Genomic DNA, 11,615 nt, shown 5'->3' on the forward strand with positions numbered 1-11,615 from the left:
CTCTCTATAGTTTGTTTTTGGAGGCACTCAGAGCTATGAGTTTTCCTCTTAGGAGTGCTTTCATTATGTCCCATAGGTTTGGATATGTTGTGGCTTCATTTTCATTAAACTCTAAATAGTCTTTAATTTCTTCTGTTATTACATCCTTGACCAAGGTATCATTGAGTTGAGTGTTGTTGGGCTTCCATGTGAATGTTGGCTTTCTATTATTTATGTTGTCATTGAAGCTCATCCTTAGCCCATGGTGATCTGATAGAATGCGTCTGATAATTTCAATATTTTTGTATTTGTTGAGGCCTTTATTTTGACCAATTATATGGTCAGTTTTGGAGAAGGTACCATGAGGTGCTGAGAAGAAGGTATATTCTTTTGTGTTAGGATAAAATGTTCTGTAGATATCTGTTAAATCCATTTGTTTCATAACTTCTGATAGTTTCCATGTGTCTCTGTTTAGTTTCTTTTTCCAGGATTTGTCCATTGATGAGGGTGGGGTGTTGAAGTCTCCCACTATTATTGTGTGAGGTGCAATGTGTGTTGAGCTTTACTAACGTTTCTTTAAAGAATGTGGCTGCCCTTGCATTTGGATCATAGATATTCAGAATTGAGAGTTCACCTTGGAAGATTTTATCTTTGATGAGTATGAAGTGCCCCTCCTTGTCTTTTTTGATAACTTTGGGTTGGAAGTGAATTTTATTTGATATTAGAATGGCTACTCCAGCTTGTTTCTTCGGACCATTTGGTTGGAAAATTGTTTTCCAGCCTTTCACTCTGAGGTAGTGTCTGTCTTTTGCCCTGAGGTATATTTCCTGTAACCTTCAAAATATTGGGTCCTATTTGTGTAGCCATTCTTTTAGTCTATGTCTTTCTATTGGGGTATTGTGTCCACTGACATGAAGAGGTATTAAAGAAAAGTAATTGTTGCTTCCTGTTATTTTTGTTGTTAGAGTTGGGATCCTGTTCTTGTGCCTCTCTTCTTTTAGGTATGTTGAATGATTGCTTTCTTGCTTCTTCTAGGGTGTAGTTTCCATCCCAGGTGTACTGGCCTGTTCAGTGACTTGGCATATTCATCTGCTTCCCTTGGGAATTCCCACTTCATTCCTTAGCAGCCTCTCAGGAGATACCTGGGTGAGGGTAGCCAGGCTCCATCACATCAAGGAAGGAGAAGTCTGTGGGGATGAGGGGTGTGTCCCAAGGCCAGAGGTACTGTTTGTGCTTCTTCCTCACTAGGCAGAAGGGGCGCAGGTGCCATGAGCTGTTGAGGCTGTCCACAGGCACCAGCTCACCCTTCTTGCCCAGCTCTCTCACCAGGCTCTTGGTGCTCCTCAGAATACCGACAACATGCTCCTTGAGAGTCAAGGAACAATATCATTCAGGGCCAGATAGGAAAGGCTTTGGTGATAGCTGCAAACTGAGTGGGAAAGAGTCACACGAAGGCTGGGAACCCAGGCTGACAGTCCCAGTCACACTGATCATCCCAGAGATAGGATCCAAACTCTGGTCTTAGAGTGGAACCCACGGCTGGCTAAAACCACTGTTCATGTTCCCCCTGCTATACAATGGCAGATTCTGAGAACTCAGGATCACACTACTCTGGGTGACAGGGCTGTCACTTTGGGAACACCACTGAATCCCTCTGTGCCATGTAATGCGGTGGTTTTGTTACATTTAGAAAATGGCTCCTCAGTGCATCTCTGCAAGGACTCAGTTAATAATTGTGAAGACCTTCAGCACTGGCCTAGTTCTGTACACTACAGCTCTTCAGTCTGGCCCCTCATTCGTTCCCAAAGTCATTGGGGACGCAGGTGTTGTCTACAGAGGGAGGAGTTNGGTTGAGAAAGGAGCAGGAATTCTACTTGCCTTCCCCGTGAGTGTATAAATTCCTATGTGGAAGGACTTAGGGTGAGACCCCAGATTCCCCTCATCTCAGGCCGCATTATATCATGTCTTTCTTGCTGTCGAATCCAGGACCTCCCTGAAGTGGGCTCTGGTATTCACCTGTTGCATTTGTGCTGGGCATGGCATTGATTGTAGTATGAGCCTGTGGTTGGGGATGGGGTGGGGTGGGAGAAAATNAACTAGGGGAACTGGTCTAGGGGTGACTGGGGGTCTGAAAAAGATAACCTGGCACACAGCCCTGGTGATGTCTGGAGATGTTGGCTCTACCTTTTTCTAGGGTAATTCCTAGGTCCCACAGTTACTTTGAGGGGATTCAGAAAAAAATGTCTGACTTATATTAAAACAGGAAGAAGGGAAAATTAAGCTTTTTAAGTATTTCACAATACAAAAAAAAAGATGGTATATTATATGTTTTTATCCCAACAGTACTAAGTGATAATTTATAATGTTTCCATAATAATGGGGTCTAAATAAAGAGAAAGCACCTGGGTCCTCCAGCATCACCNTCCTGGGACCTAGAAGAGAGAGGACAAGAGGAATCTGAGCCCTAGTGCAGGGCAATGGTGACACTTGGCCAGGCAGCTTACACTAAGGGTTGTGGGTCAGCCCAAGTCAGGGAGACCAAAGAAGGAGGAGGCAGGCTGAACCTGTGTTCAGAGCACCCAGAACAGCAGCTGAAGGACTAACCTGTGGCCTTAGGACATGAGCCTCAGCTTCGCAACTCGGCGTAGCAGTTGGTGGGTGCCACCCGGCTGACTTACTGGATGCCAAGGCCACTGCTCCTATGCATGGCGGCTCTGGCCACGTGGGACTCCTTACAAGAAGTCTCCTTCTGAACCACAGGATTCCAGCTCTGCCCCTGCTCTATCCACAAAGCCCTTTTCTGGTCACCTGTAGACTTCAGCTTCTCCTGAGAGAGGCAAAGCTGCTTTGGCTTTCCTTCCTAGCCTTAGCTCCCTCCCCCAGTTCTCTCTTCTCCAGGATGGCAACAGCCAACTTCTCAATCTGTGGGTTTTCTTCCCTTCTGATACATGTGGTGGCTCATGGGTGCTGCAAAACTCTCCACTTCTTTCTGCTTCCCCTATCCTACTTTGAGTGGGGGATGAGTAGGCGAAGGCACTAACACCACCATGCTTAGCCATTACACTCCTTATGAGCACCCACCCCATTCCTGCCTCTAGATCTGCAAAGCCACAGCCATTGATTCTATCCTGAAGCTCACACCCCATCACCCCTCCCCCTCCCAACGCACCCACATTCCACCTATTATTGTCTCTTGACAGACTTGATTCATCAATGCAAATACCAAACCCTCAGCCTTTCTAAAATATCAAGTCTGTACCTACTCCTGATCTTACTGACTTACAGTCATTCCTTATAGGACCCTCATACCTGGCTCATTCCAGGGTTGTGGTTTTTAAAATGCTAATCTATGTTTAGAGAATTACAAATTGCTTCTCTAGTCTGTTAAAGTCTACACCCTGTTTTCATTTTCCTTTCACATTCGGGAGCCACACTTGAAATTCAAAGTTTTACTCTGACCCCTCACCTTCCTCCACCCAATGGCAAATCAGATTTAAGCCCTGTGGGAAGCGGGCATGGCCATGGCTGTGGCGTTGTGAGCCAAGAAGGCACCCTGGTTCACTGCCAAGCCCTGTGATTCCCTGCTTGATTACCAAAAACCTGATTATGCGCACCTGAGTGATTACATGCTGGCCGCCTGACGTATACTGTCATACAGCATGATATTGAGTCACTGGCCTATCAACACCCACTCTGTCTGCGTTCATGGCTCGCATATAGAATGTGCTGAATGCTGACTGGATGATGAGCGGTGAGAGACGAGTGCAGAGGGTGGAAGGGGATAAATTGGGCGATCCCACAATAAAGAGGTAGCTGAGCTGGGGTGAGCTGTAGAGAGAATAAAGGAAGCTGCAGTGGGAAGCTATGAAAGCTGTTCAAACCCTGCCTTGGCATATGTGTCGTCTTTTCCCCACCTCTGCTGGCTGGCATGTGGAGGTTCCTCGACATCTGGTGGCACGTATGAGGAAAACTCTTAAAATTCAGAAATGAGCTCAGTACGTATAAGGCCTTTAAGGATCCCGGAGCAGGGACAAATTTAAAAGGATGCCGGAGCAGGGACGAATTAATAAGGTTCTCGGTAAGGAGACATAACAGAAAGCTCCCGGTTTTTGGGACAAGTTAAGCTCCCGGGGTTACGGGACGGAGTCAAAGTTCCCAGCACAGGGACGAAGTTAAAAGTGAAGAGAGCAGGAGGAGATTGCTTTAAAAATGAAAATAAGAGCGGTGTTGGTGCAGCTGTTAGTAATTTTGAATTTAATTAAATTTTGCCTGGTGGACAAAAGTAGAAAGTATGCTGCCAAGTTAGAAAACTTTTCCTGTGGCCAGGCTGGGCATTTTAAAAGAGATTGCTTTCCCAATTGCCCGCGGCCGACTACTGCAGTTCCTGTGAGACATCCAAAACTATGTCCACGGTGTCATAAAGGCTCATGCAGCAGAAGCAGAAAAAGGCAAACGAGTAGCCAGCAAAAAAGAAAAAAGGCTAAAGAACAAGAGAGTGAGGAGGGAAGTTGGGATGAATCATCTGACAGTGGAGACGAAGTGACCAGCATGATATCTAAGTTGAATTTTAGGTGAGGAAGGCCGCCTGAACCTTCAGCAGCTCTCTTGCCCTCACCTCCTCTCTATAACGGGGAAAAAGGAAGTGAAAGAAAGTGCAGCCACCATGCTTCAGTATGGTGAAATATGCCTGGTAAAGTTGGTGCCTTCCCAGTGTTTCAAGATCAGCAAGGGCAACGAAGAGTCAGTAACTACCTATGGCCCCCAAGATGCCTTCATTGTGACATCTATCTATCTGTCACCTTTGCTGCATGCCACTTCCTCTGCTTTCAAAGAATATTCCAGACACTGTTACTTTCCAGTGTAACCATAAGCCTGCTTAGCTTGGGGTAAGAATTAATAGAAAATGGTGCTTCAGTAAACCATTGTTGTGGAACCCTGACCCATGTTTGAGCCAGCTGCCCTCATTCCCACTTAAATCAAAGCAGCTGCCTCAGCTCCCTTGTTAACTCTTATCTGAAAACTGGAATCTTACTAGTAAATCAGAGAGTGGATTTGCTCCAAGAGCAGATAGATATTCTGGAGCAATTAGTCTATGTGTCATGTATAACACATATGTCAGGAATTTGTGTAACCTCAGTGCAGTTTCAGAATTTTTCTCGTGCAGCTAATTTGTCCTGAACAAGATGAAAGAATTACGGTCATCCATTTTTGCAGTGAATAACAACCCCGTGGAGATTGTCACAGCTCAGCAGTGGATGAGGATGATCCAGAGGACCTTCAGCTTCCTCAAGGATTGGGGAGGGATGGCCTTCTGGGGAATTTTTGCTATGTGCTGTATGTGTTGGTATGCTGTGGTGGATGATATGCATGCGTAGATGGGTGTAGGCTGATTCAAGCTGTGGCGCCTATAGAGTCAGGTAATTCGCCCCATGTTTGGCTCCAAATAGTGGCTGAAGGCCATAAGCTATGCAGTCACCAATGACGGGAATATTAAGGTGCAGTGAGCCAGATGCACACCCCTTTCTTGGCTGCAAGGGGATTCAAAGACGGGAGTATTGCGGGACGCACCCCTGCATGGCCTAAGACAGAACCCTTGCCCACCTAGGACCTAAAAAAGACCTAGTTACTGGGTGTTGGATGCAGATGTAAGCTTTATGGCCTAAAACAGGTGCAATAAATGTTTAATTGCTATATATGGTCCTTGTGCCAGCTACCTGCCCCATTGCATGATCTGGGTCAGAAGACTGTCACTCTCATTGAGGACCATGTGCTTAGAAGGCATGTCATTAGCATTAGCATCCTCAGGCTATGCTGCTGTTCCATGGCTTGACCAAATGTGTTGAAAACACATATTAGACTTGAATTTGAACCCCACCTCTCACTGGCTGTGGTTCTCAGCAAGGAGCTTCTTTGTGTCCTGGTTTCCTCAGACACAACTCCTGGAATCATCAGGAAGAATGGATGAGGTCTGCTGAGTGCTTACAGGCNGTACTCAATCATGGGAGGGAGGCTTTCTCTGAAAGTGGTCCCTACCTGTAGGCACCTGCATTTGTAGGCATGCTAAGGGGATCAGCCACCTAGGCCTGTAGCTAATAGGTGGGAGNCAGAGAGTCCCAGAACTTAGAAAGTCCTTGTGATGTCAGCCTTCCCTTGTAAGAGGCTGAAGTAAATGACCTNAGAATGAGTGCTTGTAACCATCTGTGCAAATCTTCCTACTGTGAAGGTCACATGCAGGAATCATCTGGAAAAACTCAAACCAAACCAGTGATTGTGTGCGATTTCAGACCCATGCTAACTGAGTAGGATATTACACTGTGTCCCACCTGTAACACAAGGTACCTGGGAGGTAGACATAGGACGCCATTTGGGTCCCGATTGGGCAATATTCTAAGACCCTGATTTAAAACAGAGGGAAAGAGGCGACCCTGGGGTGTGAACATGAGAAACCTCAGAAAAACATGTGCAAGGCAGAACTGAGACTGTGTCGTCTTCCAAGGCCTGCATTCCCCTTCAGGGTAGGGAGACTTCTAGATACAACATCTTCATGAAGTTGATGATGTTTGTTATTCGAACCTCATTGCCCACCTTTGGCTCGCACTGAACTAGGGAAAAAATCATCATTGAGTGAGATAACTCAAACCTAGAAAAACAAATACTGGATGTTCTCTCTCACTTGAGCATCTCGGTGCCAAATCTTCATATGAGAGTACATGTCCTGGAGCAAGTACAGAAGCCAGGGGAGTAAAAGGGGCCATGGGGTATGGGGGCAGGGGGAGCATTAGGAGAGCAACACAGAGGGAAATGGCAGGGTGGGGGTGATCCAAGGGGGAAATGGAGAAAAGGGGGAGCTCTAATTAAAAGGGGAAGGGAAATAAACGCAGAGGAGGGAGGAGGATAAGATAAGGAAGCGTGCCTAAAAAGGTATTAAGAAATCGTACTATTGACTATCTACCTAAAACACCCCAATTTATTACTGATTGATTTTAAAGTTACTGACACCAGTACCTCTCACCCAGAACAACTCAAAATACACACAATTAAGTAAAAGTAAAATTTATATTCTTTTATCTAGAGGAAAAAGTCTAAATCTTTATTTAGGATACCATTTGAGTAGTTTTGACAGATAACATCATCCTGTTTCCTAGATGTGGTAAGGATATGGAATAGCTGCTAAACCCATAAACACAAAGTAGCAATGGGTACCCACACAAGACTAAGCAAGCCTGAGCCCACCAACATTCCACATGAATGGAGAAAAACCCCACCCTCCCTAAAACACCTATAGGCTGTCAATGCTGCTGGGAGGAGGTAGCCTCTGGAAGGCTACCCTTACTCAAATTAATAATCCCACACTTATGCAAACAGCCCTAATTAAATGCAGCAAAGCATCAACCAGACAAATATTGAATGAGAAGTTGTTGGGGAAATAGGGACTTGGAAGGGGTGGATTAAAGGGACAATGGGGGGAGGTAGAATCTGACCCAAGTATATTATTTCTAGAATTGTGAATCAATGGTAGTTTAAATTAAAAAAAAAAGGACCTGTAGCATCTTTATTCCCACCAGCCTAAAGCATGCACTCAAATCACGACTCTTGTGTATGCCATGGTGCAATATCTCACATGTATCCAAGACTGAGGCTGGGATTGGAGGAAGAGTTGGGCTTCTGAAAGTTGCTGTAAAAATGACAGGCTTGCATAGAGAGCAGACAGGGGCATCTTGGTTTCCAAATGCCAAGTTGACCTGGGATTATTCAGCTCCATCTTCAGACCACACTCCTCCAGCAATTCATAAGTAATGGCCAAGCCCTCACCGTGGAGTGGGGCAAGAAGCTGAGGCTGCAGTGTGAAGGGAATGTGCCAGGGATACTTGTAGTTTGGCTGGAGGATGCTCTTTACCTGGAACAAAAATGATCAGATTGGGCAAACCAGGCTCTGGTCCCAGGGTAAGATATGTCCCAACACCCAGGAACCACACAGGATAAAGACCTAATTAGCAGGACCTGAAGCCCTAAGCATTGGTGCCTTACCTATAACATGGCAATAATAGAGCATATGCTGCCCAAGAGTATCATCTGCATGTGTGTGCACACATGTACGAATATGGCTATACACACTTTTCCATTTAGAGAGAAATATATAAGGGAGAGTAAAGGTGATTTGCAAATGGTAACCATAAACAAACAGTGCAACTGACTTGTATCCCCTTACTTCCTACAAAGGTGCCTTCCTAGATGGCTAATTTAGACCTAGTGGACCTCTCTTCCAAGGCTTCCCCAACTACAGAGATGCTCCTGATAAGGTGGACCTCAACTTGCCTACTCCCCAGAGGGTTCCTGATTCCCCTTGTAGAAATCTCATTGATCTCTTCTAGAATGTTCTTTCTGTTCCTGCTTTCCTCTTCCCCCTCCCTGGATGGCCAGTCCCTGGTAGTTTCTTACCAGCTGTCGTTGCTGCAGGAGGAGCCACATCTCCACAGACTGAGCCAGGAGAATGAGTTGGGTATTGTTCAGCACTGGGCGAAGGAAAATGTATTTTCTTCTTACCATGAACTACCAAACCCANTGAGGGGGAAACTCTGAGACACAGGAATATGTCCCTTTAGACTTGAAGGTCAAATGCACTGCTCAAGAAAGGTCTCCTGCCCTTGAGATGGGCTCCAGGCTCATAAATGACATGACCCGGAGCTGGAAAGTCTAAGAGCTGAGGCAGGAACCAGCTTCCACCAAGGATGTGTTAGGTGATTGGCGACTGCTCGTTTTCTAGACCTCGGACTCCTCTGTGGTCCATGCACTGCTATCACTCTGAGCCTTGCTGGCATTAGAGAGAAGGATGATGTGTGAAGGGTCATGATAGTACAAAGGCTTTGGGGAGGTGGCCTCTGACACAGCCCTCTGAGGACCAACACGAGGACTCTCCCCACACTCCCCCTCAAATCATTCTTACCAATCAGGGCTTGAAGGAGATAAAGAATGAGGTCCTTTAGGTCAATCGATGGGGTGGGTGGTTGACTCCTTTCGCAGCTCATCCAGGATTTTGCCACCCAGACCATCCATAAGTTCCAACTGATTCAATTCCAGCTACAGGAGACAGGCATTCTCTTAATAACATCAATTCCAGTGCTGGGGACTAGATAACTTTATACATGCTGAACGAGTACTTTATCACCAAGCTACACCCTAGCTCCTTTTACCCTTCTTTTTCTTCATTCGTGTGACAGGGTCTCAGGCCTTTGCCCAAGCCAACTTTGAACTCACTACATGGCTCAGAAACACCCTGAACTTTCAACCTTCCTTCAAGTAACTTCAGCTTTCTGTATCTAGCTCAAAACTATTCTCATGTAATGTGCCTATTTCCAGAGGAGTTAAGTACCTCTCCATGGGGAGCAGAACTAGTAGGCCACACTCTCTAGCCCTCCATGTTTCTCATCATCCTAAGCATCATTTACATCCCTCCTCCCTCATGTCTTTGCATCCCTGTCTCCCAAACTGTCTGTTACAGGTTTGATCTTCTCTAGGCAGCTATGGAACTCTTACCATTTTCATCAGGTCATACACAACTTCCTTGTCACTGAGCATGTGCAGCAAACTGGAGAACACAACTTCTTGAACATCCTTTGAGAGTTCAGACAATAGCTGTGTTTGTTTGGAAACTTCATTTTGTAGGCACTTGAAATCTGCTGGAAGATAGCAACACCAATCAGAAAGTCAGAGATTTTCTTCAATTAAATATCCCTGGGATAGTACCATTTCCAGCAGCTAAAAATGTCTCCCTTGACAACCTACTTGAGCCCTCCCTGGGGGTGGCATCTATCATGAAGCTAGAAACCAGAAAGCATTGGCCCTGTGAATGGAGGGGACATAGCACTGGAGGTAGATATGGAAATCTATCTGAACACTGGTTATTACAAGTGTTGGGGAGAAATGACCAAGTATTCATTTCTGGGATATGTCAGGAATGAAACGTTCTGTTGGGCTCTGGTGATGGCTATCCTCAGTGTTCATGGATCAGCTTCTGTGTGTGATAAATGGGGATGTGGTGAGGAGTCCTTGTATTTGTGATTCTCAGTCACCTGGAACATAATGGCCACACTTATTGTTCAGTATCTCTGAAATCTATAAAGAATTAGCCAAGCACTGCATTTGAGGGTTTTCTGGTTCTGCCACATGTCCTATGGGTGACCTGTGACAGTGCGAGGGACCACTGTGGAAGACCCAAGCACATCTCTCTGATTCTTTCATATTCCCCATGCTGGAGCAATGTCTGCTTCCCAGTTTGTCCTCAGTGAACATCAGTGCACACAATTGCGCATGCGTGAGTTGAACTAACTGAAAAGAACGTGGAAGTAGACCTCTGATTTCTGAATTCCAAAAGAAGTTATCATTTGAGTTCTGAGCCTATGGTTTCCCAGTAGAAGCCCAGATTTCCTCATTCAAACACACACACACACACACACACACACACACACACACACACACACACACACACCTAGATGGGCAGGCTCCTCTATTCTTCCTTTAAAGTGAAACGTGAGCTGTTACCTTCCTTCATCCTCAGTGTGTTCTGAGACACACATTGGAGAGTCTCTCCTTCCATCTCGTACCTCCTGCCCCACACCCAGTCTATGCCTTCCCCACATTGTCCACCCAGGAACTTTCCCATCCTCCAGGAACCAGAGCCAGGGCTAGGGCTGAGCCCAGTAGCATCACCCAGATCTCCAACCCCAACCCCACCAGACACTCACCAATTGGAGAGATGTCATTTATCCATGACCCTAGAAAGAGATAATATATTGGCCCACCCCAGAATTAATGTTTGTCCTTTTATCCCCTATATCTACCCCCATTTTTCTACCCCAACCCAACCAGACACACTCACCACTTGAAGAGATGTCATCTGTCCCCGAGCCTAGAAAGAGATAATATATTGGCCCGCAAAGAATTAGTGTTTGTCCTTATATCCCCGATATCCCCATTTTCCTACCCCTTTCCTCACCAAACTCCTTGATCCATCCTTGCTTTTCACCTTGCAATTCTGTTCTTATGAAAAACTTCCTACGACAAACCCATCCCCAGGTAGATCTTGGTTTAGCAATGTCATACCTATCTCAATGATTTCCTCCTGATATGTTATCATTTCAATGGATTCAACAAAAGCCAGAGCTCTCAATGGAAATGCCTTCTTCTTAGCATTAGCAGAAGGGAGAATGACTGAATGGAAAAGAAACTCAAGTTAGTTGAGGTAAGGTTACACCTCCTAGAGTTCTTCCCACACCCCACTCAGGCACTCCCAAGCCAAATATCAGGGACCGCTGTCAACCTGAGCCCCAGCCTGTGTGTCCCATAAATCAGACCCTTTCACAGGGGCCATGGAACCTGTATTGTATCATGTTTGTTTATTTATGTGTGCACGTGCTTGTGTGCCTTGGAGCACATACGGAGGCGAGAGGACAATTTTGGAAGTCAGTTATTTCCATCAAATATGAAGAGCATGGAGAAAGAGCTCAAGTCATAAGGCCTGGCAGCAAGCACCTTCCCCAGCTCATAATCAAAAAGGACTTAATAGTTGCCATATCACTGCCCAGAAGCTCCCGAGAAAACTGGTTTTCTCCTGTGGAAGGGGAAACCACAGTGTCGTT

At 45.8% G+C, this 11,615-nt stretch overlaps 1 protein-coding gene across 1 annotated transcript; it reads right to left on the bottom strand.

Annotated features, from left to right (window-relative positions):
• Positions 1-7,596: 7,596 nt before the first annotated feature.
• Positions 7,597-11,187, bottom strand: LOC110315166 (gasdermin-C4-like; the record flags this gene model as incomplete). Its single annotated transcript, XM_021189292.1, is given in 9 exon segments — positions 7,597-7,647; positions 7,649-7,876; positions 8,419-8,492; positions 8,924-8,978; positions 8,980-9,057; positions 9,514-9,653; positions 10,466-10,492; positions 10,722-10,751; positions 11,080-11,187. Coding segments are annotated over 9 exon segments (791 nt in total), but the record flags the coding sequence as incomplete, so codon positions are not given.
• Positions 11,188-11,615: the final 428 nt, after the last annotated feature.

This window comes from Mus pahari, unplaced genomic scaffold, assembly GCF_900095145.1.
Source record: "Mus pahari unplaced genomic scaffold, PAHARI_EIJ_v1.1 scaffold_10485_1, whole genome shotgun sequence".
Classification (NCBI taxonomy): Eukaryota; Metazoa; Chordata; class Mammalia; order Rodentia; family Muridae; genus Mus; species Mus pahari.